This window comes from Barbatula barbatula (assembly GCF_947034865.1).
Source record: "Barbatula barbatula genome assembly, chromosome: 3".
Classification (NCBI taxonomy): Eukaryota; Metazoa; Chordata; class Actinopteri; order Cypriniformes; family Nemacheilidae; genus Barbatula; species Barbatula barbatula.
This window is the reverse complement of record NC_136764.1, coordinates 4,017,270-4,044,916: the sequence shown is the minus strand read 5'-3', so window position 1 is coordinate 4,044,916 and position 27,647 is coordinate 4,017,270. Positions and strand designations below refer to the sequence as shown.

Below are 27,647 nucleotides of genomic sequence, written 5' to 3'. Positions count from 1 at the left end.
CAACATTTCCATTTAAACAGCAGTCAATGTTTCAATAAACATGTACTTAAGATGAATAAATGCTACTAATATCATGTCAAACGAAGGGTATACAGCCCATTATTAAGCGTTCCCTTCATAATATGTATCGGATGAATTTATGTATGCTTCTTATAAATACAACAATGAAACAATTTGTGTTGTTGGACTCAAACTAGGTATAATACTATTTTATAGCGGGTATAACTATTTTTCTTTGCAAAGCTACATTGAAATTACTTTATAATCAACTTAGGGCAAAAGAAAAAAATAACAGCAGATACGATATGACCGATGTGAGCAGTGTTTAAAGCCTCAAAAACGTTCGAAAGAAAGTTGATTTGCTGGACACAAGATTTAAAATGTATTCAAATACAAAACACTCTTACCTTCCTTTGTTTTCTATCCTTAGTCTTTCCAGCTCAGTTTCCATTGACTTCATAGTCTGTTCAAAGATTTTTATCTCGTGGGGAAAGCAAGTCTTGCCCTTGTGTGGACCATGTACTGAGCATTTAAACCGCCGCAAGCGTCAACATTTTGTGCCGTGTGTTCTAGTGACTAGGGAAACCGAAAGATGTGAAAAGTGGGAAAACACAATCTAAACCTTTCGGCTTGGTTTGTGAATATTAATGAAATAATGTAATAATCCAGTTTTAGAGGAAGACATCTGGTGGTCACTTTGGAAAAAGGAGAAATGACACAAACAGCTAAAACATTTATCTTACTAAGCAGGTCTTCTACAAAATTCAGTTTAGAAACATGAACTTTAGGTCATGTTTACATTGGAAAATATTACCAATTATTAATTTACTGTAAAACTTTAAAGCCATACAAAATATGTTTCCCAGCAAATGTATTTTTTCTCGATTTTCCTCTGTACACAGCATTTGTGATCAGTTCATTCACATGAAGTCCTTTAGCAGATGCTTTAATCCAAAGCGATTTACAGATGAGGTAAACAAAGGAAGCAATTGGAACAACATGAGGACAAAACAAAGCATAAGTGCAATAAAAAAAACAAGTCTCATTATAGCCTACCACAGTATACAGAGCTAAGTTGTAAAAAATATTTTTAACATATATATATTTTAAAGAGTAGAAAAGATTGCGCCACAAGACGTCGTTCGTTTTAAGAGCGTAGGGATCTGGTGGGTACATGCATCTGCATAAGCGAGTGGCGATAAGGGGACGCCGAACCAATGGTGGTCTTGTAAACCAGGAGCATAGTTAAAGGAGTAAATACAAAAATAACCGGACTGCAGAATGTTGAAGAAAGGAAACAGACGAGACCAAGATTAACTTCTCAAATGAAAAAGTACAATCACATTTATGATACAGCCAAACCAAGAAATCCATTTACAAGAGACATTTCCATGACTATACGAGCACTCACTGAACACTTCTAAGCAATTTATTGAACGGGGATATATGCAAACATGTTTATAATGGAAACAATCGCATCACAAAGAATGAGTCGCCGCGACTGGAGGTCCCAGGTGAGTCTTCCAGTAGAAATCTAATGTCGTCTTCCACTTTATTGTCCCTCCTCTTCATCAATACAGAGCACATCGGCCATCGCACATGGATGTCTTGCCATTTCACATACATAAGAAGCTGGTTGAGAAGTTTCTTTCGCAGCACAATGCTGTCCCACCCTGAATTACACACTTTATTTCAGAAAACGCAAGCAGTAGTGCCGTCACAGCAATAATTAAAAACAAAAACACAGCAAAGACCACAGAAGAAATACAAATAAACAAATGGTACTGATGTGAGTAGACCATGTGCTTATTAGCAAGAATTCAAACGTCACCATAAATCTAAGTGCAAGATATGTCAACAACCTTAACCAGAGAAATCCCACTAAAAATAAAAGCGCATGTTAAGAACATGACATAGCCAAACATACAATCTAAGTTCAGGAAAATAGATTTATGGTCGGATGAGAATTAAAACAGGTTATCTTTCACTCTCACTCACGCACGCACACAAACCCCCACAAATACAGCTGAAAGTGGTCCTAAGGTTTCTAACAGAAGAGTCTACGTGACCTAAAAGGACCAGCCTGGATCTACACTGAACCCTGGGCACTTAACATCTTACTCTCAGCGAGCAACAAAACACGTATACCAATATCACCGGTCCACCAGAGGACGACAAAACAATGAAGAAAGATCAAGACGAGGCATTCGCTCCTTGCTACAGGCCATATCCAAATATCCCCAAAGGACAAGAGGATAACGTGACCTTTCTTTCCAAACATTTCAAATAGTCAATATACATTACTCCTGTATATATTAACAGTAAAACAACCACTACAAGTCTTGATGTATCTCACTTAAAAAGAAAGAAAAAAAAACATTCTGCTTTTGGTAGAGCTATCGAGAGCGAGTACGCTTTTACACATACGTGGACAGCGGAGTGTCTTGAGGGAAGCGCAAGCTTTCATGACACACTTCAAATCTTGAATCTCATACATTCAAGCAGCTATAAAAAAATATTTATGGTGAATGCATAATCTCTGGGAAAACAAGGGGAAAAAATACTGTATGAACAATCCCTGCTATCATGTCTCTAAATACAAAACCTCTACCAATAATTTGCTTCAGTGTAACGAGAAGTCCATTTTCGTTTTTCCGCAGGTAAAAGTCAGTTCTCAGTGTATGCGTGTTCGGTATTTTTTTTCCAATGGTTTCTCAATGGTCGAAGGATCCATAAGCATGCAAGCCCGGAGGAGCAGGAGGAAGGTTAGATGGAGGAGCTGAGCTTTAGGCCAAGGCTGGAAAAGCCTCGGGGTCATCCACGTTAGGAACGGACACGCCTCCACTCTGTCAATCACAACAACACAGCCAGTTATCATCTAAAATCTAGATCTCGGACTTCGATCAGTAAGTCCCATGATCTGTACTTGTACATGCATTTACCTTGTCAGATCTGCCGCCACCTCGACCTGGCCGTCCACCGCCGCCACCACCACCATCACAGCGACCACCTCCACGACCCCCACGGCCTCCACGAGAGCCCCCGCGGCCACGTCCTGGTCGGCCCAAGTCTCCAAAGTTAATCTCCAACTGGGAGGTGATGTCATTGGCTGGTTTACGGAAGTGGTGTTCTCCGGCACCGTCATGTGCCTAATAAAGAATGTTAATGTTAACAAAAGTTAACATTTCAACAAGTCAACAAGTGTGCGATGGCAGGACAGATACCTTCTGGAATGCGTCAGGATCAAGATCTCCACTTTCAATCACAGCTCCAGCTTGCCGCTGGAAACATAAGACATTGAAGCAATTCGTTAAAAAATCTGAATTTGGTGAAAGAGGTCAATGAAGGTGTGCTTAAGAAGTGCATTGTCTGTTTTGAGATTATGCCATTTAGAAACACAAACGACAAAGAATACAGTAAAACTGCCACAACGTGACAAATTCAACACTGCAAATAAAACAGTTTACACACACACTCATGTTTCTCCCAACATAATAATAATGAATTACATTAACAAAGCGCTTCTCTGGGTACTCAAAGCTCTACATGGAAAGGAGGGAATCTACTCAACAACCACCACCAATGTGGAGCATCCACCTAGATGGTGGGCCATATCGCTGCAGAACGCCCAAAACACACCAGTTTATTGGTGAAGAAGCCAGCCAGGGTTACACCCCTACTCTTTTACGAACAACATTCTGGGATTTTTAATGACCACAGAGAGTCAGGACCTTGGTTTATCGTCTCGTTGAACAAAGAACAAACACTTGTTTTAAGAATCTTACCGTGCCGACTTCATCGCTCTTTGACTTGTGCAGGACATAGCCCTTCTTCCACTGTCCATCGTTCCCCTCGTTGGGTTTGCGGATGTTGAATTCAACTTTGGAGCGCTCTTTGTCCTGCATGGCCTTCCATTCGTCCAGTGTCATCTCTTTGGGACCTTCCTCCTTCACCTCTTCTACTTCATTCTCCCTAAATAACCAAACGAATGTCATGCTCAGTATCGCAGGCATCCGCACTTCTCAGCATCTGCAACTGTTGTCACAAACTCACTTGTTTTCGGAATCTGCAGGTGCGGGTTCCTCTCCTTCAGGAACGGGCTCAGGTGCAGCTGACGGATCTAGTTCACTGTGAACATAAGATGTGGGGATCATTTGAAGCGTACATTTTAGCGTGTCAATCAACATATGACATGAATCTATGCTGAACAAGATTACCTTGTTTCTTCCTTCACATTGCCCCAGTTGTGCGAGCCACTCCCGCTGCGCTTCTCCTCTCCCTTCTGTCGACTAGAAGGTGAAGCGAACGACAACATACCAGTAAGACTCGCGTGACAAGACACACATAAACCAAGTGTTTATTGTTGGCTCCATCACACTCACTTTTTGTCATTGCCGCTGTGTCTGTCAAAGTCACGTTTCCCCCGAGAATCGAATCCCTCACCACGTCCCATGCCCCGTCCACGACCGCCTCTGCCGCCACGTCCCACACCACGACCTCTGGAAGGCTTGTCTCCAGCTGGCCTGAGGATGACACACTCATTTTGTAAGACATTCTTGGTGTTGTGGAAATTCATTCACACTGCCAGTGATTTTCTGGAATCTGTGTGAATAGGGTTTAACTCACTTGTCCACAGAGAACTCTCCACCCTCTGGTTTATCATCAGCTGGTTTGTCAAAGCGCCGCTCGCGAGGAGGTCGTCTCTCTGGTCTCCGCTCACCGGGGCGGCCCTCTCCTTGACCTCCTTGGTGCTGGGAACTGGCCTGACCCTGCTGATCCGGTCTCCGGCCAACCCTCCTCATGCCTGAAGCAAACATTTACAACTTCATTAAACATGCGATGTAAAACGTCAAACAAATGTAAATCCACAGTTATAGGGCTGGAACGATATATTGTGCAATTATTATGCTCAGTTTCTCAATGAATAACGGTAAAATACTTTCGCGCAGAAACTGAATATGGGACACAGAAGAAAAACGATTAACACACGTAGGCTGTGTCCGAAACCACCGCCTTTACACTAATATAGTGCACTATTTGAAGGGACATCCATTTTAAGGGGTGTCCAAATTCTTAGTGAGTGCACTCATTCAATCCCATGATGCATCATAATAACAAGTGTACAACCAATCTATTGTGATGCTCGCGCTGAATGAATTCCCGCGTCTCGGCCGAAGAAGGTGCCCGGAACGACCAAGCAACATCACATTAATCCCTTCGTGTTTTATAAATTACGCACATACACGCCGATTGCCAGATCGATGACTTAGTTTGACTTACCGCGTGCAGTTCAACGTCCGGCATCTTTTAGAGTTGGGACCGCGGCATCTATCAGTTTCGTACGATCTCCAAATCCAGCGTTATATCCACCAATTATATAACATCCATCACTGGAATGGCATGAACAAACAGACACACCTCAACTTCACTATCGCAAGAGTAACATCTTTGATTTTGGGTCTCGCTCGTCGGTTGGTTTGTGGGCAGGCACTTCCTAATAATTCCTTTGTGTTTCACTGCAGGCGGTTGTACAGGTTTGGAGAGATTGTGTTTAGTAGAACTACTCCTATTTAGGGATGTAACGATTACCGCTTTTATGATAAATATTGATGGGCATTTTTCAATTATTTCATATTCTAATATTTTGGCTCATAAAAACGAATATTTGTTTTTTTAAATTAAGTTAATAATGACATAATTGTTCACATTTGTATTAAGTCACAATTTCACATCAAATTTACAATTATCATTAAATATTCGTAACACAATAAAATTGTATCCTGTACAAAGGTTTTTTAATGTTGAAAAGATTAGCTACGTTGGAAATAAAACAAGGAGCTGCATTTAAAACCTGCGTGGACGAAATCATACAAAGACAGAACATACGAACAAAACACAATGTATATTGACAGTCTGTGGTACAGTGTCTTGTTTATTATGTTTTACAAAAAAATTTGGCTTATTTTACTCTGGTGAAAGTCTGTTCCTCGGTAACAAGCTGACAGCGGAGAAGTTTTAGGTTTTAAAATATTTTAATATAGTGATGCCATAACACACGATCCTGGCAGCGGGTCGCCGTGAAAACTTAAAATATGTAAACTAGTTTGCGATCTGTGTGAATAAAGATTTAGAAACACATAAATTATTTTTCATATTGTCTGTTTGTTATAAAATTTGAGGGTGCGACAAGTCACCAACACTTTTTGGAAGAAATTAAGAAATGCTTGAAAGTGTGTATTGTTTAGGGGCCATTAACATCTAAAACTCATGGAAAACGCAGGATTCACCGCTTTTCAAAACAAAGTTACGCCATTGATCAAGTCATTACAGATGTGTTTTTTATTCATATGGAAAAAAATATGAATACGAATGAAAACCAACTTATCGTTACTAACGGTAACTACTGTCCAGCATCGGGCAAAGTAAGCTACAATGTAAAAGAGAAATTATGAAACGCGGGATTTATCAATTTATGTGCAAAATAAACAAGCAAAATAATGTTATCTATATGACACATCCATATTCATCCTCGTCTGCTCCCGTTTATTTGCGATCACGGGGCTTTTAGTCCAAAATATGCATAATAGATATACTGAAACACGTTTAATTCAAATTTCTTTAGCCAGACGGATGATTTTGAAGCTCCGTTCAACTCGATCTGCTTCTTTGCCGTTCGGTCTTTTGACCTGCAAACCCGAAATAGGTCGAAAAGGTGACAGCCCCGACGTTGGAGGGGATTTTGATGTTATAGCGATATTGTTAACTGCTGTGTGTCGCAATATACAGCATCTGCACAATATAACTATTGTCGAATTTTTCCATTTCCAAGTCTCCCCAATCGGAAACTGCAGAGGGTTCTGACGACGAAACGCTGAAGTCAAGCATGCATAAAGCGCATTGTGCCGGAATTAATATTGATGTTATTGACTTGATGTTTACGACAACAAAAATAGAATTTAGCGAGACGCATCAATAAAAAAACACAGTATTTTATATTTCCTGCACATCGCAAAAACACGCTAATACCGATACCGCGATAATATGTGCCGTGACGTTTCCATACCGTTACATCGCTACTCCTGTTCATAAAAGGTGTAGTTTAAACCTACCCAGACCAGATCATCAACCAACCACGAAGCTTAAACGTCATTATAACCTTACGAACAATTGACAGTAACCTAAATAAACCCGACAACACACGCGCACAGATAACACACGTGATGATCCTCCGTGGCAAAGTCAACACACACAAACGTGAATAAACTGCACGGTGCGCGTGCAGCTAGCATTTGGCTAAAGCAGCTACGCACTTATAAACAAAGTTGACCGCATTATTTATAGATACCGATGTTGTCACGGTGACCGAATGTCGTGGTGTTACGATCGCAAATAAACAATGAAAGGCGACGATAACCGCTCAGGCTGGAGTCCATGTTGACTTCGCTGTCGTGTTTACGTGCACGAGCACTCACGTCACAATCAGCTGCGATAAAAAAAACCGTGTAGCGAGACATCACGGTTTCATGGATTTAGTGCGCGGTATTGCACGTGATCGGTGTTGTGCTTTGGCTCGTAACGCGCATGTGACGCTCAGTGAGTCCGCGCGCTGTTTTGACACAACACCCCGATGTTTAGTGTGAAAAGCCCGCATACCCTCTTTCTTCAGAGGCACCGGAGCCTGGGTGTCCTCCTTCTTTTCCTGGGCTGTATTTTTCCTGTCCTTTTGGGACTCCTTCTTCGGCTGCTTGGCGGCTTGCGCTGCGGTCTTTGAGGCGCCAGACGCGGCCGCCTCTTTCTTCTTGTTCTCGGCCGCCTTTAATATCTCGAACGGGTCGGACTCGTCGTCCAATAGCTGGTCGAACCGATTGGTCACGACGCAGCCGAAGCCGTCTTGCAGATGTCCGGGCATGATGGCGCCCCAACAGCGGGATTCTTCGAGGATTCGCGCAAACGGCTCACGGAGGACAACCACAAGATGGCCGAGGAAGACAACTGCTTCTCTTCCGGCGCTCTCGATATCCGGGACATTGCGGCGCTCGCGCCATATGGGGCTTGTAGTTTTTTTTCCAAGATCGCTGTGCAGTGAACACGTCTGCGATGCAATAAAGAGGATTTAAAGATCCGTGTGTAGTCGAGCACTTTAAAGACAGCACAAAACCGGTCTTTGGCTTTTAGTACATGGCTTTGAGGCCGAACCAGGGGCACAGGCGATGGGTGATGAGATGTTCATATACTGTACAGTGTAGTGTAGTGTAGTAGTGGTTCATATCCTGACCTTGTCAATTTAAGACAATTTAATATCAGTGATCTAACCTGAACGCGCCTGTGATGTGGACTACAATTCAACATTTAAGTCTGATATTATTTTAGATAAAGCCACAAGGGAAATTAAAGAGGTTCTGTACAACAACATTTACCAAGCGGCTCGTTTTACCCCACAGCCAAAATAATGGCCAGATATCTGTGGCTCAGTGGTAAGAGCGTGGCGCTACCCTGATAGCACACGTACATCTGGCAGACATCTACTTGATGTCTATTTTCATCTGGCAGATGCTGTTTGCTCATCAGCTCTACATATCGGAGACGTCTGCTGTCAGATGTCATATAGATCTCTAGAAGACGTCTGTAAGATGTGTGTGATTTCCAATGGATGTACAACAGCTCTTTCTAAGATGTTTAGCAGATGTTTTTACACAGCAGACATCTTGCAGACGTACCTGTGCTATCTGGGGTACAACACCAAGGTCATGGTTCCATCACAGGGATTGCATAGAGTCAGGAACAAATGTAAAGTATAATGCTATGTAAATCGCTTTGGATAAAAGCGTCTGCCAATTGCATTAATATAAAGTGATTCTGACATCATGTCTGTTGATACAGACTGTGATAAATACGTAATAAAATCTGATTTTTCTCTTGTAATAGTTGAGATAGTTGTCTCCAAACGGTGGTGTGGCACCGTGCTACGAATGAGTATGATCTTTGCCACCCCAGCGCTAATGCACCCACAAATGTAATGGACTTTAATTCACAATAGTTGAATTAAGAAGACTCGGTATCTAGGTTAAGGTATATATTAAGGAAATGAGTATAATTTAAAGTATGCTTAAGGGAAACTTTACTTGGGCTCACTACATCAAGTAAATAAATAACTTTGATAATAAAGTGATTAATAAATCACTAACTAATACAATTTGAATCACTTTTCAAAATACACAAAATTATAGTTTGAAGCCTTTCTGTTTGATTCAAGCTGATATTTTTGGGTCATTAAATCTACAGAATGCTGAAATATTGTGCTGTCAGGATGATATAGTATCAGTATCATCTTTTTTGCTAATCAGATACCCAACATACAGTAAATTGTCTTTATTTATTAAGCCCTTGAACTAAACTGGAAGCAGTTTATACTCACTACCATTAAACTGCACCAGAAGCGGATTTCTGTTCATGAATGCGGTTCGGTGTTCATCCTGAAATATTTACTTGTGTGTATTAGGGCTGTCAACTTTAGTCGTTTAGTCGACTAATCGGTCGATGCCGTCTTGGTCGACTGACATTCTCATTGGTCGACCAGTTGCCTATTTTTTTTTTTTTTTTACTTTAATTTCGGCTATTTTGTAACAGCGCCACAGTTTAGTGCACCACGTTGAACACTCGGGAACCACGTGTGGCTGCATGGCTGCACTGCTGCTTCGCGCTCAGTAATGGATATAGGTAGTTTTGCTGTATTCATTCAGTTAGAACGCTAGTTGTTTTGGCTTTAGTGGACAAAATGTCCAAGAAATCTAAATCTTTTGTCTGGCTGCATTTTACAAAACAAGATGACAAGACTGTGGAACATCGCGTCTTTTTTTTTTTTTTTTTTTTTTTTTTTTTTTTTTTTTTAGTCGACTGATCGCTGCGCAGGACAGGACTTTGGTCGACTAAGCATTTCTTTGGTTGACTACAGCCCTAGTGTGTATATATATATATGGGAGTAGATCTGTGAACAATGCACAAATATATGTTTTGATGGTTGCAGCTATATTTTTATTAATAGTCTTCTGTCAGTGTGGCTTTATAAGTGACCCCAGATCGTGAATAAAAAACTTTATTTTTTTAAACTACATTTAAGGTTTTTACATCTTTTAGTTGCTTGACAAGTGTCTGGTAGGCTTACTTCCCTCTAGTGGCCAACAGAGCTGCTAAGCCTAAAAAAGTGCATCACATATACATTCAGAGATTAAAAATATCTCTTTTAGGTTCTGAAATAACAGAACAATTATAAACTGTTAAGTCCCATTTAAAACAGCATCGTGGTGTTTCGAACCTGGACCAACAAGATTAAGATACTGCTCCAGAATTGTTAGGATATTGTCCGCAAGGCTCTTGACGTCACTGTGGGTGTCCGGATGAGAACTCAGGACCTTCAGTCTATCTGTTCCTCCTTCAGTGTGGAGCATACTGCAGTACTGAGCAGCTACAACAACAGAACAACAGTACGGATTGAGTAGACACAAACAAACAAACAAAGTGTTGTGGCTTTGCACTTGGATATAAAAAGCAAAAAAGTTTGAACTGATTCAGTTATTTACTAGGTATGTGAATGTTTCAATCATTTCATAGTAGTCTGTGATATACAGTATCTCACAGAAGTGACTACACCCCTCACATTTTAGTAAATATTTGATTGTCTCTTTTCATGTGACAACACTGAAGTAATGACACTTTGTAGTAGTGAGTGTACAGCTTGTATAACAGTGTAAATTTGCTGCCCCCTCAAAAACACACACCCCTTAATGTCTAAACCACTGGCAACAAAAGTGTGTAAACCCCTTAGTGTCTCATACTAACAGTAGTTCGCACACCAACTGTAACCGTGACAGTCTATTAACAGGCAAGAACAGATACTTCATATTTCAGACATCAAGCTGTGCATTGTTGCTCTTTTCTCTTACCCTTCTGACTGCACACGAGCTGTACGGCCCACAGAGCCCAGAGCTGAACACCAGAATACTGAGACACGTGTAACAACTGATAGAAGGGCTGAAACGTCCTGAGAAAGACATTTATTTTTAATTGTGTGCATTTATTACTTCATGAAAGTTTTTCATTTAAATAAACAAATTAAGAGTTGATAGTAAAGGCAAAGGTAGACAACAAATGTCCAGCATACGCTACATAAGAACTCCATCATTAGCATTTTCTATGATGCCCCTTACAAAGTCGTGTAAATTCCCAGATGTCAATTCCAATTGCGAAACCTTGTCCCACGATGTTATTGGTCCTTTTTTGTGTAAAAGTATCCCATGTACATCGTTTCACCATTCGTGTAACACAAACACCATAAAAGTGATGAGAGCTTCAGAGTTTACACAGAGACAATAACACCATTGTTTTCAAAAACTTGCACTTTGAGACCCGTTTCCAAAGTCTACGTTTTTGACAGGTAAACGGCCTCTTCACATTTCGCGTCTAAACCCTTGCGGAGACGCAAGCTGCGCCTCTTTCTCTCTTCAAATGACCCGCAGCGTGCGCGGTGCTCCAAAAAGATTAACAATTTCCAACGATTGTGCGGGTCGCGACCGCAATGCCCCTATTTGCATGAGCCTACCGTGCGTCTACATTTAAAATAACGAATATGCGCCCGGAAAAGAATTGAAATGTGAACAAGGCCTAAAGACGTCCGATTGCAACTGATCCTAAACTGCCATTGGCTCATCTACGTTTGTGAGGAGGGGCTTACCACTTACCAAAAGGTCAATTGCTAACAATTGTGTCACTTTGACGACTTTATTCATATTAGCATTGTGAAAGAATTAAATAACAACAAACCTTACCGATAAGAAACCATCACACCCTGTGGTAAGCTCCATGTCAAGATAGATGAGTGCTACAAGTGAAAGAGATTTGAGATCAACAAACTACACAGGATATTGCTCATAAACAAACAGTACACACAAACACACACCAGTTTATCCAACACTGTGCGGTGCAGCCCAGCATCCAAACCCCACACGGGTCCCACGCTGGAGGCGAGATGAGCCAGGATTCCCCCAGCGAAGTAACTGACGTCAACATCCACCGCAGGGTTGATCAAGAGAGTGAGTAAGTGCTCTACCAGCTCTTCATCCTGCAGCTTCACCCGCAGTTCCTCCACCTCTGCTACATTATTCTGGAGAACAGACACTGCACATGATCCAACAAAATCTGGAGTTTACCAAGCAAATGAATGATCTCACAACCCAAGGCAGACATGTCTAGTACTGGTGTATCTGTGATTGCATGCCTTACAGTCCACTACACAGACACATGGATTAAACTTCACATCACTGCTTCTTTGTTCTAGCAATTGTGTAGTGGTTAGATTTAATCTGTCTGTCATAAAACTACATGTAAAGTAACCCACCAGAAGGCCAAGGAGCTTTTGCTGGATGGAGGACTCCGAGAAGTAAGACTGCGGAGGAGAAAATGATGAAAAACACAATAAGGAAAAGTGCAGTCTCTTGAGGAAGACTTGAGACTTTTACCGAGATTTCACCCTAATTTCTCCAGGGACTAGAGATTAAATTTAGCTCTATAGCGAATTCTGGGGCAGTCATTGGCTGTCCATTGTCCCTGTTAAATAAATACATTTGCCGTCCGGACAAGTCAACCGTGCTTGCAGAAAGTCTGCAGATTTTAAATCTCTAAGATCATCGTGGTTTGTACGATGGATGAAGACGAACATTAGGCCATCAGCAAGTTGTCCACACCAGAAATGACACACAACAACTGTTTCTATTCCAATACAGATCAGCTCATCACGTATTGAGAAAAACACTAAGAACATGGATCTAACGCGACCTTGCACACAGCGTCTGATGTCTACACAATGTTAAAGAGCTACAGTATGAGCGTGTTTACTGCTAAAAGCTTGTGTATATGCATTCCTACTGCTGTTCGCAGAAAAGTGTTATAGCAGCACCTCCAGAAGCTCCATGTAGAGCTCCACGCCTTGACACTGGATGAAATGACGGCAGGCGGTGGGCGTCTCATCCGTCAGGTTCCAAAGAGCGCTCAATGCAAACTTCAGAGTGGAGTCCACAACACCCTGTGAGGCCTTCTGCTGGACAATACTGAGCAACTGCTGTAGCTCCACACAAAGAGATGACACAATAAGACATTAGTTTACATTAGTTAAATTAGTTTGAAACATTTACTTTAATCCAAGTGAAAAACACTTCTGTGACATTCTGTAGTAAAAATGACTTGAAGTTTCCATAGTTTTCACTTCCACATTCTAACGCATTTCCGAGAGAAACAGAATTTCAAATGAGAAAAATAGTGGGCGTGGCTTGTGTCTTCCGTTGCGAATGGATTGGATGTATAAAAACATTGCTAAAACGTTTTTAAACGTAAACGGTGGTGCGGTTGAACACCATGTTGTGATGATGACGAAAGAGTTGAACTATGGCAGCTATGAAGGCCGTTCCTTGTGTTCTTTTTGAAGAATTTTTTGGGCAGACATTCTTGACACACCCACCAAATAAGAGAAAACAATTCTCAAACCCTGTTGTTTCCAGGAAACGTGCCCAAGGTGTTGCATTTTTAAATGGAACTGGCAGCTGACAGACAGTAAAGGAGTTAATGGAGGAGTTAATGGATGCTCCGCCCAAGCCATCTAACTAAGGGCGGAAGTGCATTTTCATATTTTGATTGAAGATTATGAGGGCACATGCATTTTTAAAAGAGAACGAGCTAATTATAATAAACACTGCAATGTTTCATGAAACAATAGAAATTATAGTTTTTTAACGTCACTGAGACTTTAAAGCCAGAATTAACGCCACTCCAGTGTCAAATCTACATTTGATCTACTATAAATCAGCAATAGTATAGAATCTATAAAGAAAGAGCAAAATATGTGATCATAAATGATATACCTTCATGATAAATGCCTCTGCACCCAGCTCTGAGATCTCTTCTGTACTCAGCTGCAGTGAGAAATAAAAGAGCTCAATTCTCCAGCCTATAAACCTTTACATAAAACCAACGTATCTGTTTTCCTCATCCGTGAAAGAGCCAGAGATTAACATAATACTGGAAAAAGAATGACCTTATATCATTTTACATTAACCAATTGAGTAATAATGAAAACATCATTCTTGCTTTGATAATCCGTCAGAAGCAATTGCCACCATAAAATATTGCATAGATGCTATCAACCTTAACATAAACTGCACAAAATGCATATCAAGGTGGTTTATATTGATGGATGAGAGCGACCTTCGCCACCAATATGGAGACAACGGCCACCGCCATTCTCTGTAGTGTCTGATCTTCATGATTCTCCAGGAACATCATCATCAGTTTAGTGGCCTCATATCTGTCAGGGGTCAACACTTTATTATGACCAGTGATGGAAAAGGAGACATATTTCATATATTTATATCACAGACGCAAACACCCACTCTATTTATCAATAAAAACTGTATTTGTAAGGTTAAACTCGATGGAAAGTTGCTTGGACTTACCTATCGAATGAGACAACCTGTAAGATATGATCACTGCACAAGGTCAGCAGACAATTCTTCTGTAACTGAATGTAAAAGCTGTTGGCGCGCTTTAATGATCAACATTCACACACTCTATAATAGGTCGTAAAATATTATCAGAACCAACTTTTAGCTTATGATTTACATGCTGGGTTGTTTTAACTCAAAATGCTGGATGAATATCACTGTACTGTGGTGTGTGTACCTGCTTGTGGTTTGGAAAGTTCTTCATGGCTGTGAGCAGTTGCTGAACTACAGTTTCCAGCAGATGTAAAGGCATTCCCAGAACCAGTTCCAGTGTGGTGAGGTTAAAAACACACGCAGTGGCCACAAGCTGAACATGCAAAGAATCCGTGTGGTGCCGCATTCCATCTGAAACCAGCTGTGACAGGAAGGAACATATTTACAGGAACATGACATTTAAATGTAGACACATTATACAGCACGATCGCATTTCAATGCCAATTACAGCTGAGCAGAATAATGGGATTCAAAGTATGTGGCTAGCTGTTCGTGAGTGGACGTGTTAAGGGTGTTTTGGAGATACGCACGCACACACACACATATGTAGACACACACAGAAATAGCTCATTCTAAGATAAAAAACATAATGCTTCATTATGTGAGGACTTTGTGCACCTCTGAAGATATATAATATTGCATTTCTGTCAATAGATCCTCGATAGATCCAATACATTTCGTTGCACTGTACTTGTATGTGTGTAATGACAATAAATTGAATACAAAAAAATCAAATCAAAGGACTACACACTGAAGATTTAAGGGAACTAAATGTATAAACATGTAAAACATTAGGAGAATAACTCGGAACATATTACCAATTACATCCCTTCTAATAACCTGCTGCCTAAAGAAGAACTACTCTATGTCATTGTGAAAACTGACCACATACAAAACACAATAGTTCGTGCAAACTTAAAGGAACGGCAGCACGAGGACATTAAAATAAAAATGGGAAACAAATCACAGAGCAAGTTTCTTCCTGTACCTTTAAAGTGTTTGGTTGAGATCGCTCCATCTCACTGGTGTATTTGTAGAGATGAACGAGAACCTCCCGTAAAAGACTTTCTTGCTCACTGTATCTCCTCAAGGCCTCGCACACTTGAGTCAGGTTTGCCTCTCCAGCCACCTGCACAGCAATATTATAAATAACTAAACAAATTTAAAAAAGGCACAAAATACATTTGCTAAAATTTAACATGAAAATATAAAAAATGAAAGTTTATTCAAAATGTAGAACCAAAAAAGATTCTTTCATTTGTACTGCTTGTCTTTAAATCATATGGAAGTTAAATGGGATGTGAATACACTTCATGTTGATGTTGTAGATGTATCTGGGCTGTTGTAAATTATGTATATATCATTTTATACATCACATATCGAAAACGAACATCATAATGCCTTACCTTCAGATTTCCACCTGTCGACATCAGCTCAGAGCCGTCTGCGCCTGTGGCCAGCAGTCCAATAAATCTCATACCCGGCCTCGCCTCCACGAATGCCCGAACGGCAGCATCGCTGACTCCCCTCCAGCCAGACACATCCAAGGACACAAGGTGAGGAAAAACGCCTGTCCGCTCCAGAAGCTGATGGACCAGATTGTCTACATCCGTTACCAGTCTGTCGTTGGAGATGTCCAGATGTCTCAACACGTGCAGCTTGTCCAGCACAGAGAGCAGGCCGGCGGTTGACATCTCCAACTTTTGTAGTCCATGAACAGTCAGTGATCTAAGCCTTGACTGACAGTTCAACAGCGGCGTTAGATCCGTGACGTTTGTACCGGAGACGTCCAAGCTCTCCAGCAAGGGCAGGGAGCAGATATCCTCTAGTCCAGTATCATCTAGATCCGTCCAGGCTACGGAGAGATTCTTCAAGCCCCTGAGAACCCTAAATCTGGCCCGCACGAGCTCACCTGTTTCACCATACAGATTTAAGCCATTCATGAGCAGTGTATGAAGGCCTTGCCTGCAGTCTTTGTTGGAGGAAAGATTATGGAGAATATCTGAGATGGTAATGTCACTGTGAATGTGTGAAGCGTTTAGTTCTTGAAGTTTGTGAGGACACAGGGACAGTCTGAAGGCCTCGGCTGAGACACGTGAGGACCGGATGTATGCTCGTCTCAGTCGCAGAGCTTCCGGATTCTGAAAAATGCCCACGGTTTTGTCATCGAGGACCCCTGAGGGGATGAGGAAAGAGAACACAACATCATTTCAACTGATTTTGTAGTGAATGAAACCAGCTATGGGAATGTGTTACGGTATCGTCGTACCCTCATCAGCCATTTTGTGTAGTAGCTGGTCGGCCAGTTCTTGGGGAAACAAAGGGCAGTGGCGGATCTGCAGCGAGCCGTCTTTTTGTGAAACACAAAGTACTTCCACATAATGGCAAATCCAGGTCGTGCATATGTCAGTCAAGGAGGAAATACCTTCTTCATTCTAATACATACAAACACACGAAGAGCTATTTAAGACGTGTACAAACTTTGGGAAAAATACCCTTTTTCAGTACGTAAAAATATTAAAGGTCATAGATGAATATTAAATATAGTACAATAATCCACTACTTTGAGGAGGGGGTTAAAATGACCATTTTCATCCAAGATTTGAAGCCAAATCTACTTGGTTATCCCAAATTTGTTTCTAATTTGCATTTATTTGCAGAAAATAACAGAACAAACACTCAAATCCTGCAAAGAAAATAAGTTCATGATTACTTTTAAGCAATAAAACAGTTTTGCATTGTACAAGCATTACAGTTTTCACTGTGAAATAACCTAAATACATCTTGAAATGCTGATTAAATGAAAATCTTTTGTCTGTTCCTCTGTATTTTACAGTAAATGATAAGGACATAAACACAAAAGAACAAATGTAATTATTTTATTGAAATTGAACAAGTTAACGTTAATGCAGATTCACCTATTCGTCAAAGAACTGCATTTGTAATTAGTAAACATAACACCACATACAGTGACAGTTCAGATCCACAGATCAGAGTTAAGATCGCAAACACAAAATGCGTTAATACTTAAACGACTTGGAAAAGTGAATGAACTCACCATTATAGATGTGATGCAATAGATGATAATGATGTCTTAACCATGTGGACCCGGATATCTTCTCCAGACGTCTAATCTTATTACAGCTAATGTAAAGCTGTTAAATAGCTGTTGTTATTGGATGAAGGCTGCTTACAGCATGAGGTTGAACAATGTTTCGGTTGGATACTTTTAAAACCAAAGAAAACATAACGTCAAGAAAACATGACAGCTGAGCACGCACTGTGGGCGTGTCCACCGTGACGCATCGAATGGTTGAATGTGTGGTGGGCGTGTCCCTAGGGACGTTTACCAGCAGCACAGACGTTTGATTGGTCCTTAAATCAAAAGCTGGCTTATAACTAGTATAACAACCAAAGTCACGTGGCCTGTATGACGAAGCGAGGGGAACAAACACAAGCTGGTTTAGATTTAGCACAACGCTTGGTATAAACGTTCTCTGTCAACTTACTTTATGGGCTTTTTTTATTAATAGAAATCTTTGAAAATAACAATATTATACAGATAAAGACAATGCAAAGAGGAAGAGAAAGAAGAGAAAAAAACGAAAGACAGAAAAAAACGCATTTCTCCTCTTTCCTATGGACTAATTCTAATTACACGAAAAACACCGACAAAAAAAGCATCGTAAAAACGGGGTATTCATTTGAGAGTTTGTGACAGCCAATCACACGGAACATGGAAAGCGTCATCGGTTTGATTGACTTCTGACACCCTGTACTCGCTGCAGAGCCAAAGGGGTGGAGCAAAACTCAAGCTCCCCCTCGCTGGACCTAGTGGGCGGGGCTTGAGCTATCCACGCGTAGGTACTGTTTGTTTCGCACGGCAAGAATTTTAAATACATAAATGTAAATTTTCTAATTGCAAACCTATTTTTATGAGATGAAAACTATATTTTAAAAAATTATGTTTTCTTCCAATATTAAAGCACAAAGGACTTTGCTCTGCTTATAAGCTCTTCAACCTATTTAATTTGTAATTTTTAGGGTTCGAGCCCGTAGGGCTAGAAACCTATTGTATTTGTGGGTTTTATTATTCTTCTTCTTTGTTATTATTCTTCCCTAAAACTACATGGGCAGCCTAAACCGTAAGGCCGACAGAGCTGAGACTTGGTCAGATGGTAGTAGTCCTTGTCGCTACTCAGATACATGGACCCAGCCAAATCGGCCCATAGGTGGCGCTACAGCGATGAAAAGCGCGTTTGCACTCTTTACTCCTAAACCGTTTGTCGCACACCCAAGTGTTTTATATCATTGTAATCATTGGCTCAAAACTTAAAAAACGTATATCTCCGATTTCATTTCCGGTATGCAAATTTTTCCGCTAATTTGCATTTTATGCAAAAAAATTAAAATGAACTAGTCCCTGGATTTTTGCCCGATCGGAACCAAACCAACGCTGATGAATTCTGTGGAGAGTGAATGTGAATAATTATCAAAAAAAAGTTGAAATTTCGATTCACCATTGCTAGGGGACGCCAAAACGTCTGAACCGGAAGTGCCATGGTTGACTAAAATGGCCATAACTTGTGAACCGTTTGAGCAATCTTCATGGGGCTTGTACCCTATGTGTAGACTCTCAGTCCGGGGTCACAGTAAAAAGGATTTGGCGCTTGGCCACTAGGTGGCGCTATAATTTACATGAACTCGAAAAGGGCTATAACTACCCAACCGTTTGCCCGATAAACTTATTATTTGGTATGGTGTGTCTATGTGTCATGCACGATGATTGTCTAAAAGGACAGTGGCGTATCTAAAGAAACATGGCGGTCATCGGCCAATGAAGTTTGAGCACTCATTAGACAGGGTTAACGGAGGCCGATCAAAACGACACTCACTGGGCTTGTTCGACTCATGGTCCAGAAGGTCTGTAAGAAATATGAACTCATTCGGCCACCGGGGGGCGAAGTAACGGTTTTAGAGTGCATAAACAATTATATGTCACGTGACATTTGACATATACTCAAACTATTTACATCATATAATAGCTCTTCTCATTCTGAACAACTTTGCCTCTGAACACGCTTCTGTCGATTGAACGGTTTGCGAATTATCGCTGACGATGTCAAAAACCTACTTTCGCGAACTAGTCCTAGGTTTTTCGACCGATCGGATCCAAACCAATGCAGATAACATCTCTGGAGTGTGAATGTAAATAATTATCAAAAAAAAGTTGAAATTTTCTTTCACGGTTGCTTAGGGGCGTAAACATTTTAAATAGGCGGAGCCTATTACATTAAAATGCCCATAACTCGAGCACTATTAGAGATATCATCATGGGGCTTGGAACATATGTGAAGACCATCACTCCGAGATGACTTACAAAATACCGCGGCGTTTGGACACTAGGTGGCGCTATAACAGTAAAAATGGCAAAATTTATGTGTCTTTGGTTGCATAAACAATTGTGTATCACGTGACATTTGAATATACCCAAACTATTTACATCATATGATAGCACTCCTCATTCTGAACAACTTTGCCTCTGGACACGCTTCTGTCGATCAAACGGTTCGTGAGTTATCGCTGATGATGTTAAAAACCTACTTTTGCGAACTGGTCCTTGGTTTTTTACTTGATCGGATCCAAACCAATGCAGATGACTTCTGTGGAGTGTGAATGTAAATAATTATCAAAAAAAAGTTGAAATTTCTTTTCACGGTTGCTTTGGGGCGTAAACATTTTAAATAGGCGGAGCCTATTACATTAAAATGCCCATAACTCGAGCACTATTAGAGATATTATCATGGGGCTTGGAACATATGTGTAGACCATCACTCCGAGATGACTTACAAAATACCGCGGCGTTTGGACACTAGGTGGCGCTATAACAGTAAAAATGGCAAAATTGACACATCTTTGGTTGCCTTAACAATTGTGTATCACGTGACATTTGACATTTACACAAACTATCGATATCATATGAAAGCTCTCATAATTCCAAACAAATTTGGCTTTTGAACCATTGATGTCGATCAAACAGTTTGTGAGTTATCTGTGATGATGTTAAGAACCTGCCTTTGCGAACTTGTTCTAGGTTTTTCAAGCGATTTCAAAATTTCCACCACAGTACAATTCTCTGGACTGTCTAGATCAATAACTATCAAAAACATCTTCAACTTTTTCATTTGCATGACCACTACAGTGTCCTTTATTATATTCAAGTGAACGGTGTACCTGAAAGCTCGCTTCTCCTTAACAAATAATCCAATTGACTTGCCATTAAGTACAATCATACATCTTATTAGACTAAACAAGCATGCAAAATATGATGGTTACCGGACAAGAGATACGTTTCCTGTCTCACAGGAACAAGGTGTTAGACATATAAAGCACTACACATTAAACGTTGCTCCATATTCACACGTCTATAAATATAGAACATGTCTGGCTGGTTGTAAGATGCTGTTTTGCTTAGCATAACACACACCTTTATTATGTACACCAGTTTAATTGCATGTAAACCTAAATTTCTACTCAGCAGTCACATGGCAGCAACTCAATGCAATTAGGCATTTAGACGGGGTCATTTCTTAAATGGATGTGACCAAATTAACCTGAAAAAATGATTCCCCTCAATCTATGTGCATATGTGTGTAATCAGTCGTAGTGTCTGTGAACCGTTGCTGACCGTATCTATAATTTTTCAGGCGTTGGGAGTATCTTCCACTTGGGTGTTTTAGGATGAGAGTCCTCGGCCTACTTGATGAAGGCAAAGATGCTTTGGATGCCTTAAAAGTGCTCGAACCCGCTAAATGCTGCTTGCAGCTTTAATTAGGGTTTCGAGCCCGTAGGGCTGAAAACCTATTGTATTTGTAAGGATTTTTATTATTAGGGTTTCGAGCACGAAGTGCTGAAAACCTATTGTTTTTGTAAGGATTTTTATTCTTCTTCTTCTTCTTATTATTATTATTCCGCGCTAAAACGCGTCGCCCAGCCCAAACCGTAAGTCGTAGAAACTCGACACTTTGTCAGTTGGTTGTATCTGTGCAGGTTACTCAGATACAGTGAACCAGCCAAATCGGTCCATAGGTGGCGCTATAGCGATGGCCAATGCGTTTGGGCTCATTGCTCGTAAACCGGATGTCGCACAACAAAGTGTTTGGTGTCAATGGAATCCTTGGCTCCAAACTTAAAAAATGGCTATCTCCGATTTCATTTCCGGTATGCAAATTTTTCCGCTAATTTGCATTTTATAAAAAAAAAAAAAAATGAACTAGTCCCTGGATTTTTGCCCGATCGGAACCAAACCAACGCTGATGATTTCTGTGGAGTGTGAATATGAATAATCATAAAAGGAAGTTGAAATTTCGATTCAGGGCCGCTAGGGGGCATCAAAACGTCCGAACCGGAAGTAGCCTGTTTCACTAAAATGACAATAACTCGTGAACCGTTTGAGCTATCTTCACGGGGCTTAGACTGTATGTGTAGACCCTCAGTCCGGGGTCACAATAAAAAAGACTCGGTGTTTGGCCACTAGGTGGCGCTATAATAGCAAAGAAGTCGAAAAAGGCTCTAACTACGCAACCGTTTGGCCGATTGACTTATTATTTGGTATGGTGTGTCTTTGTGTCATGCACCGTGACTGTATAAAAGGACTTTGACGTTTCTCAAAAAACATGGCCGCTATCGGCCAATGAATTTTGAACACTCATTAGACAGGGTTAACGGGGGCCGATCAAAACGACACTCGCTGGGCTTGTTCGACTCGTGGTCCTGAAGGTCTGTAAGAAATATGAACTCATTCGGCCACCGGGGGGCGAAGTAACGGTTTTAGAGTGCATAAACAATTGTGTATCACGTGACATTTGACATATACTCAAACTATTTACATCATATGATAGCTCTTCTCATTCTGAACAACTTTGCCTCTGGAAATGCTTCTGTCGATCAAACGGTTCGTGAGTTATTGCTGATGATGTCAAAAACCTACTTTCGCGAACTAGTCTTTGGTTTTTCAACCGATCGGAACCAAACCAATGCAGATGACTTCTGTGGAGTGTGAATGTAAATAATCATTGAAAAAATTTGGAAATTTGTATTCATACACGGTAGGGGGGGCCAAAAACTGAACTGGGCGGAGCCTATCGCATTAAAATGGCCATAAATCCAGAACGGATTAAAACATCATCATGGGGCTTGGAACATATGTGTAGACCATCACTCCGAGGTCACCTACAAAAGAAGGTGGCGTTTGGACACTAGGTGGCGCTAGACCAGTAGAAATGGCTAAATTGACGCGTATTTCATTACTTAAACAATTGTGTATCACGTGACATTTGACATACACACAAACTATTGATATCATATGATAGCTCTTCTCATTCTGAACAAATTTGCCTCTTGATCTATTGATGTCAATCAAACGGTTCAGGAGTTATTGCTGATGATGTTAAAATCGTACTTTTGCAAACTAGTACTTTGATTTTCAAGCAATTTCAAAATTTCCACCATAGTACAATTCTCTGGACTCTCTAGGTCAATAATGATCAAAAACATGTTGAGTTTTTTTGTTGTGTGACCATTACAGGGTCCTTTTTTATATTAACGTGAATAATGTACGTTAAAGGTTGCTACTCCTTAATAAATAATCCAACTGATTTGCAATTAAGTAGTATTATACATATTATGACTCAAAACAAGCATGCTCATCAGAAGAGGCATGCTTTCATAAAAGTCCAAAAGGTGAAATATTCATTCAAATGGGCTTTTCATACATGTCTTTGTAAGCATACGTAGTCTGCATAGACCGTTACTGATCACCTAAGTCAAAATTCTGGGTCTAAAGGCCTATCATTCATTGAGGATGTGTGTCAGGGCCATTTCTGAAATGGATTTGACTAATTTATCCTGATAACGTGAGTCTCGCTACTGAATTGTCCGAATGACTTGATATGAGAAAATGTAATCTATGTCCTATATGTGCATGTGTGTGTGAGCATGCCTGGGTCTGTATGAGCCAATGCTGACCCTTTGACTCATTTTGCTGGGTGTGGGGTTGTATTGTCGATTGTGGACATGTTAGTTTGCCATCCCTGAGACTGGTCGACGTTTACTTACCTAAACTTCTCGAAACCCGATAATTGCTGCTTGCAGCTATATTTCTTCTTTATTATTATTCCGCCATAAAACGCGTTGGCCAGCCCAAACCGTAAGTCGTAGAAACTCGAGACTTTGTCAATTGGTTGTATCTGTGCAGGTTACTCAGATACAGTGAACCAGCCAAATCGGCCCATAGGTGGCGCTATAGCGATGGTTAATGCGTTTGGGCTCAATGCTCGTAAACCGGATGTCGCACAACAAAGTGTTTGGTGTCATTTGAATCCTTGGCTCCAAACTTAAAAAATGGCTATCTCCGATTTCATTTCCGGTATGCAAATTTTTCCGCTAATTTGCATTTTATGAAAAAAAATAAAAATGAACTAGTCCCTGGATTCTTGCCCGATCGGAACCAAACCAACGCTGATGAATTCTGTGGAGTGTGAATGTAAATATTCATTGAAAAAAAGTTGAAATTTCGATTCAGGGTCGCTAGGGGGCATCAAAACGTCCGAACCGGAAGTAGAAAATTGTAATAAAATGGCCATAACTCGTGAACCGTTTGAGATATCTTCACGTGGCTTGGACCCTATGTGTAGACTCTCAGTCCAGGGTCACAGTAAAAAGGAATTGCCGTTTAGCCACTAGGTGGCGCTATAATATACATGAACTCGAAAAGGGCTATAACTACCCAACCGTTTGCCCGATCGACTTATTATTTGGTATGTTGTGTCTTTGTATCATGCACCATCACTGTATAAAAGGACTTTGGGGTTTCTCAAAAAACATGGCCGCCATCGGCCAATGAAGTTTGAGCACTCATTAGACAGGGTTAACGGAGGCCGATCGAAACGACACTCGCTGGGCTTGTTCGACTCATGGTCCTGAAGGTATGTAAGAAATATGAACTCATTCGGCCACTGGGGGCGAAAAAACTTTTTTGGAGTGCTTAAACAATTGTGTATCACGTGATATTTGACTTATACCCAAACTATTTACATCATATGATAGCTCTTCTCATTCTGAACAACTTTGCCTCTGGAAATGCTTCTTTCGATCAAACGGATCGTGAGTTATCGCTGATGATGCCAAAAACCTACTTTCGCGAACTAGTCCCTGGTTTTTCAACCGATCGGAACCAAACTAATGCAGATGACTTCTGTGGAGTGTGAATGTAAATAATCATTGAAAAAAAGTTGAAATTTGTATTCATACACGGTAGGGGGGGGCCAAAAACGGAACTGGGCGGAGCCTATCACATTAAAATGGCCATAAATCCAGAACGGATTAACACATCATCATGGGGCTTGGGTCATATATGTAGACCATCACTCCGAGGTCACATACAAAAGAAGGTGGCGTTTGGACACTAGGTGGCGCTAAACCAGTGAAAATGGCAAATTTGACGCGCATTTCAATTCTTAAACAATTGTGTATCACGTGACATTTGACATATACCCAAACTATTTACATCATATGATAGCTCTTCTCATTCTGAACAACTTTGCCTCTTGAAGCATTGCTGTCAATAAAACGGTCCATTAGATATCGATGATAACGTTAAAAACCTACTATTGCTAACTACTTCGCGGTTTTACGCCCTATTGGAACCAAACAAACGCAGAGTGCTTCTGTGGAGTGTGAACATCAAAATTACTCGAAAAGAAGATGAAATTTCTATTCATACACGGTAGTGGGGGCCATAAACTGAACTGGGCAAAGCCTATGACACTTAAACGGACGTTGTTAGAGAAGGGTTTCAGATAGCTTCACGGGGCTTAAAACATATGTGTAGACCATCGCTCTGAGCTCACGGTAAAAAGAACGCGGTGATTGGACACTAGGTGGCGCTATAACGGGAAAAATGGCACTAAAAACTGTAATTATGCAACGGTTATACATCTACAGGTTCTGATACGCTTTGAAAATTAACGTCTCGTCCCAGGAACTTCAGACTTCTTGAGTTTGAAAGCACGTTCTCTCCAATTTAAAAGCCAACAACAATGAAAATTGGATACTCATTAACGAATTGTCCAAATGATTTGACAGTCAGAAAAATAACGTTCTTGTAGTATACGTGCATGTTTCTGTAATCATGCATAGTTTCTTTGAGTTCATACTTGTCATTTTTCTGTGTGTGTGTGTGTTGGACTTTGATCCTTAATGCGTGTGTTGAGGTGTGAACCCCCTAAACTGTTCATGAATGCATGACTGCTTTTGACTGCCTTAAAACTCGAAACCCGCTTAAAGGCTGCTTGCAGCTTTAATTAGGGTTCGAGCCCGTAGGGCTAGAAACCTATTGTATTTGTGGGTTTTATTATTCTTCTTCTTTGTTATTATTCTTCCCTAAAACTACATGGGCAGCCTAAACCGTAAGGCCGACAGAGCTGAGACTTGGTCAGATGGTAGTAGTCCTTGTCGCTACTCAGATACATGGACCCAGCCAAATCGGCCCATAGGTGGCGCTACAGCGATGAAAAGCGCGTTTGCACTCTTTACTCCTAAACCGTTTGTCGCACACCCAAGTGTTTTATATCATTGTAATCATTGGCTCAAAACTTAAAAAACATATATCTCCGATTTCATTTCCGGTATGCAAATTTTTTCGCTAATTTGCATTTTATGCAAAAAAATTAAAATGAACTAGTCCCTGGATTTTTGCCCGATCGGAACCAAACCAACGCTGATGAATTCTGTGGAGTGTGAATGTGAATAATTATCAAAAAAAAGTTGAAATTTCGATTCACCATTGCTAGGGGGCGCCAAAACGTCTGAACCGGAAGTCCCATGGTTGACTAAAATGGCCATAACTTGTCAACCGTTTGAGCAATCTTCATGGGACTTGTACCCTATGTGTAGACTCTCAGTCCGGGGTCACAGTAAAAAGGATTTGGCGCTTGGCCACTAGGTGGCGCTATAATATACATGAACTCGAAAAGGGCTATAACTACCCAACCGTTTGCCCGATCGACTTATTATTTGGTATGGTGTGTCTTTGTGTTTTGCACCATGACTGTATAAAAGGACAGTGGCGTATCTAATGAAACATGGCGGTCATCGGCCAATGAAGTTTGAGCACTCATTAGACCGGGTTAACGGAGGCCGATCGAAACGACACTCGCTGGGCTTGTTCGACTCATGGTCCAGAAGGTCTGTAAGAAATATGAACTCATTCGGCCACCGGGGGGCGAAGTAACGGTTTTAGAGTGCATAAACAATTGTATATCACGTCACATTTCACTTATACTCAAACTATTGTTATCATATGATAGCTCTTCTCATTCTGAACAACTTTGCCTCTGGACACGCTTCTGTCGATTGAACGGTTTGCGAGTTATCGCTGACGATGTCAAAAACCTACTTTCGCGAACTAGTCCTAGGTTTTTCGACCGATCGGATCCAAACCAATGCAGATAACATCTCTGGAGTGTGAATGTAAATAATTATCAAAAAAAAGTTGAAATTTTCTTTCACGGTTGCTTAGGGGCGAAAACATTTTAAATAGGCGGAGCCTATTACATTAAAATGCCCATAACTCGAGCACTATTAGAGATATCATCATGGGGCTTGGAACATATGTGTAGACCATCACTCCGAGATGACTTACAAAATACCGCGGCGTTTGGACACTAGGTGGCGCTATAACAGTAAAAATGGCAAAATTTACGTGTCTTTGGTTGCATAAACAATTGTGTATCACGTGACATTTGACATATACCCAAACTATTTACATCATACGATAGCTCTCCTCATTCTGAACAACTTTGCCTCTGGACACGCTTCTGTCAATCAAACGGTTCGTGAGTTATGGCTGATGATGTTAAAAACCTACTTTTGCGAACTGGTCCTTGGTTTTTCACTTGATCGGATCCAAACCAATGCAGATGACTTCTGTGGAGTGTGAATGTAAATAATTATCAAAAAAAAGTTGAAATTTCTTTTCACGGTTGCTTTGGGGCGTAAACATTTTAAATAGGCGGAGCCTATTACATTAAAATGCCCATAACTCGA

At 40.8% G+C, this 27,647-nt stretch overlaps 2 protein-coding genes across 3 annotated transcripts; both read right to left on the bottom strand.

The window, feature by feature from the left end:
- Positions 1-143: 143 nt before the first annotated feature.
- Positions 144-8,026, bottom strand: serbp1b (SERPINE1 mRNA binding protein 1b). Its single transcript, XM_079452343.1, has 9 exons — positions 7,654-8,026; positions 4,627-4,804; positions 4,383-4,523; positions 4,218-4,289; positions 4,054-4,128; positions 3,786-3,972; positions 3,225-3,281; positions 2,943-3,149; positions 144-2,846 (listed from the first exon to the last, which is right to left on the bottom strand). The coding sequence occupies exons 1-9, from the start codon at positions 7,907-7,909 to the stop codon at positions 2,787-2,789; spliced, it is 1,233 nt and encodes a 410-aa protein (XP_079308469.1). The 5' UTR covers positions 7,910-8,026; the 3' UTR covers positions 144-2,786.
- Positions 8,027-10,013: 1,987 nt separating this feature from the next.
- zyg11l (zyg-11 family member, cell cycle regulator, like) lies at positions 10,014-17,892 on the bottom strand. Of its 2 annotated transcripts, none has more exons than XM_079452299.1 (14): positions 17,599-17,892; positions 16,810-16,975; positions 15,947-16,716; positions 15,529-15,669; positions 14,725-14,901; positions 14,499-14,563; positions 14,251-14,350; positions 13,908-13,958; positions 12,950-13,111; positions 12,392-12,439; positions 11,954-12,157; positions 11,823-11,875; positions 10,941-11,038; positions 10,014-10,462 (listed from the first exon to the last, which is right to left on the bottom strand). In XM_079452299.1, exons 1-14 carry the CDS (start codon positions 17,599-17,601, stop codon positions 10,275-10,277), a joined length of 2,226 nt encoding a protein of 741 aa, XP_079308425.1. In that variant the 5' UTR covers positions 17,602-17,892; the 3' UTR covers positions 10,014-10,274. The 2 variants fall into 2 exon arrangements, with proteins under 2 accessions (XP_079308425.1, XP_079308426.1); XM_079452300.1 differs by having other exon boundaries at positions 10,079-10,462; positions 14,499-14,557; positions 17,599-17,891.
- Positions 17,893-27,647: the final 9,755 nt, after the last annotated feature.

What these genes read in the sequence shown, in the direction of transcription:
- serbp1b (XM_079452343.1), bottom strand. Translation starts at nt 7,909, where the DNA reads ATGCCCGGACATCTGCAAGACGGCTTCGGCTGCGTCGTGACCAATCGG. An exon ending in ATCCTGACGCATTCCAGAAG is followed by an intron (nt 3,150 to 3,224) that starts GTATCTGTCCTG and finishes ATTCTTTATTAG; the next exon opens with GCACATGACGGTGCCGGAGA. An exon ending in GTGGCGGCAGATCTGACAAG is followed by an intron (nt 2,847 to 2,942) that starts GTAAATGCATGT and finishes TGTGATTGACAG; the next exon opens with AGTGGAGGCGTGTCCGTTCC.
- zyg11l (XM_079452299.1), bottom strand. An exon ending in CGACAGGTGGAAATCTGAAG is followed by an intron (nt 15,670 to 15,946) that starts GTAAGGCATTAT and finishes ATTGCTGTGCAG; the next exon opens with GTGGCTGGAGAGGCAAACCT. An exon ending in ACTTTCCAAACCACAAGCAG is followed by an intron (nt 14,564 to 14,724) that starts GTACACACACCA and finishes TTTTACATTCAG; the next exon opens with TTACAGAAGAATTGTCTGCT.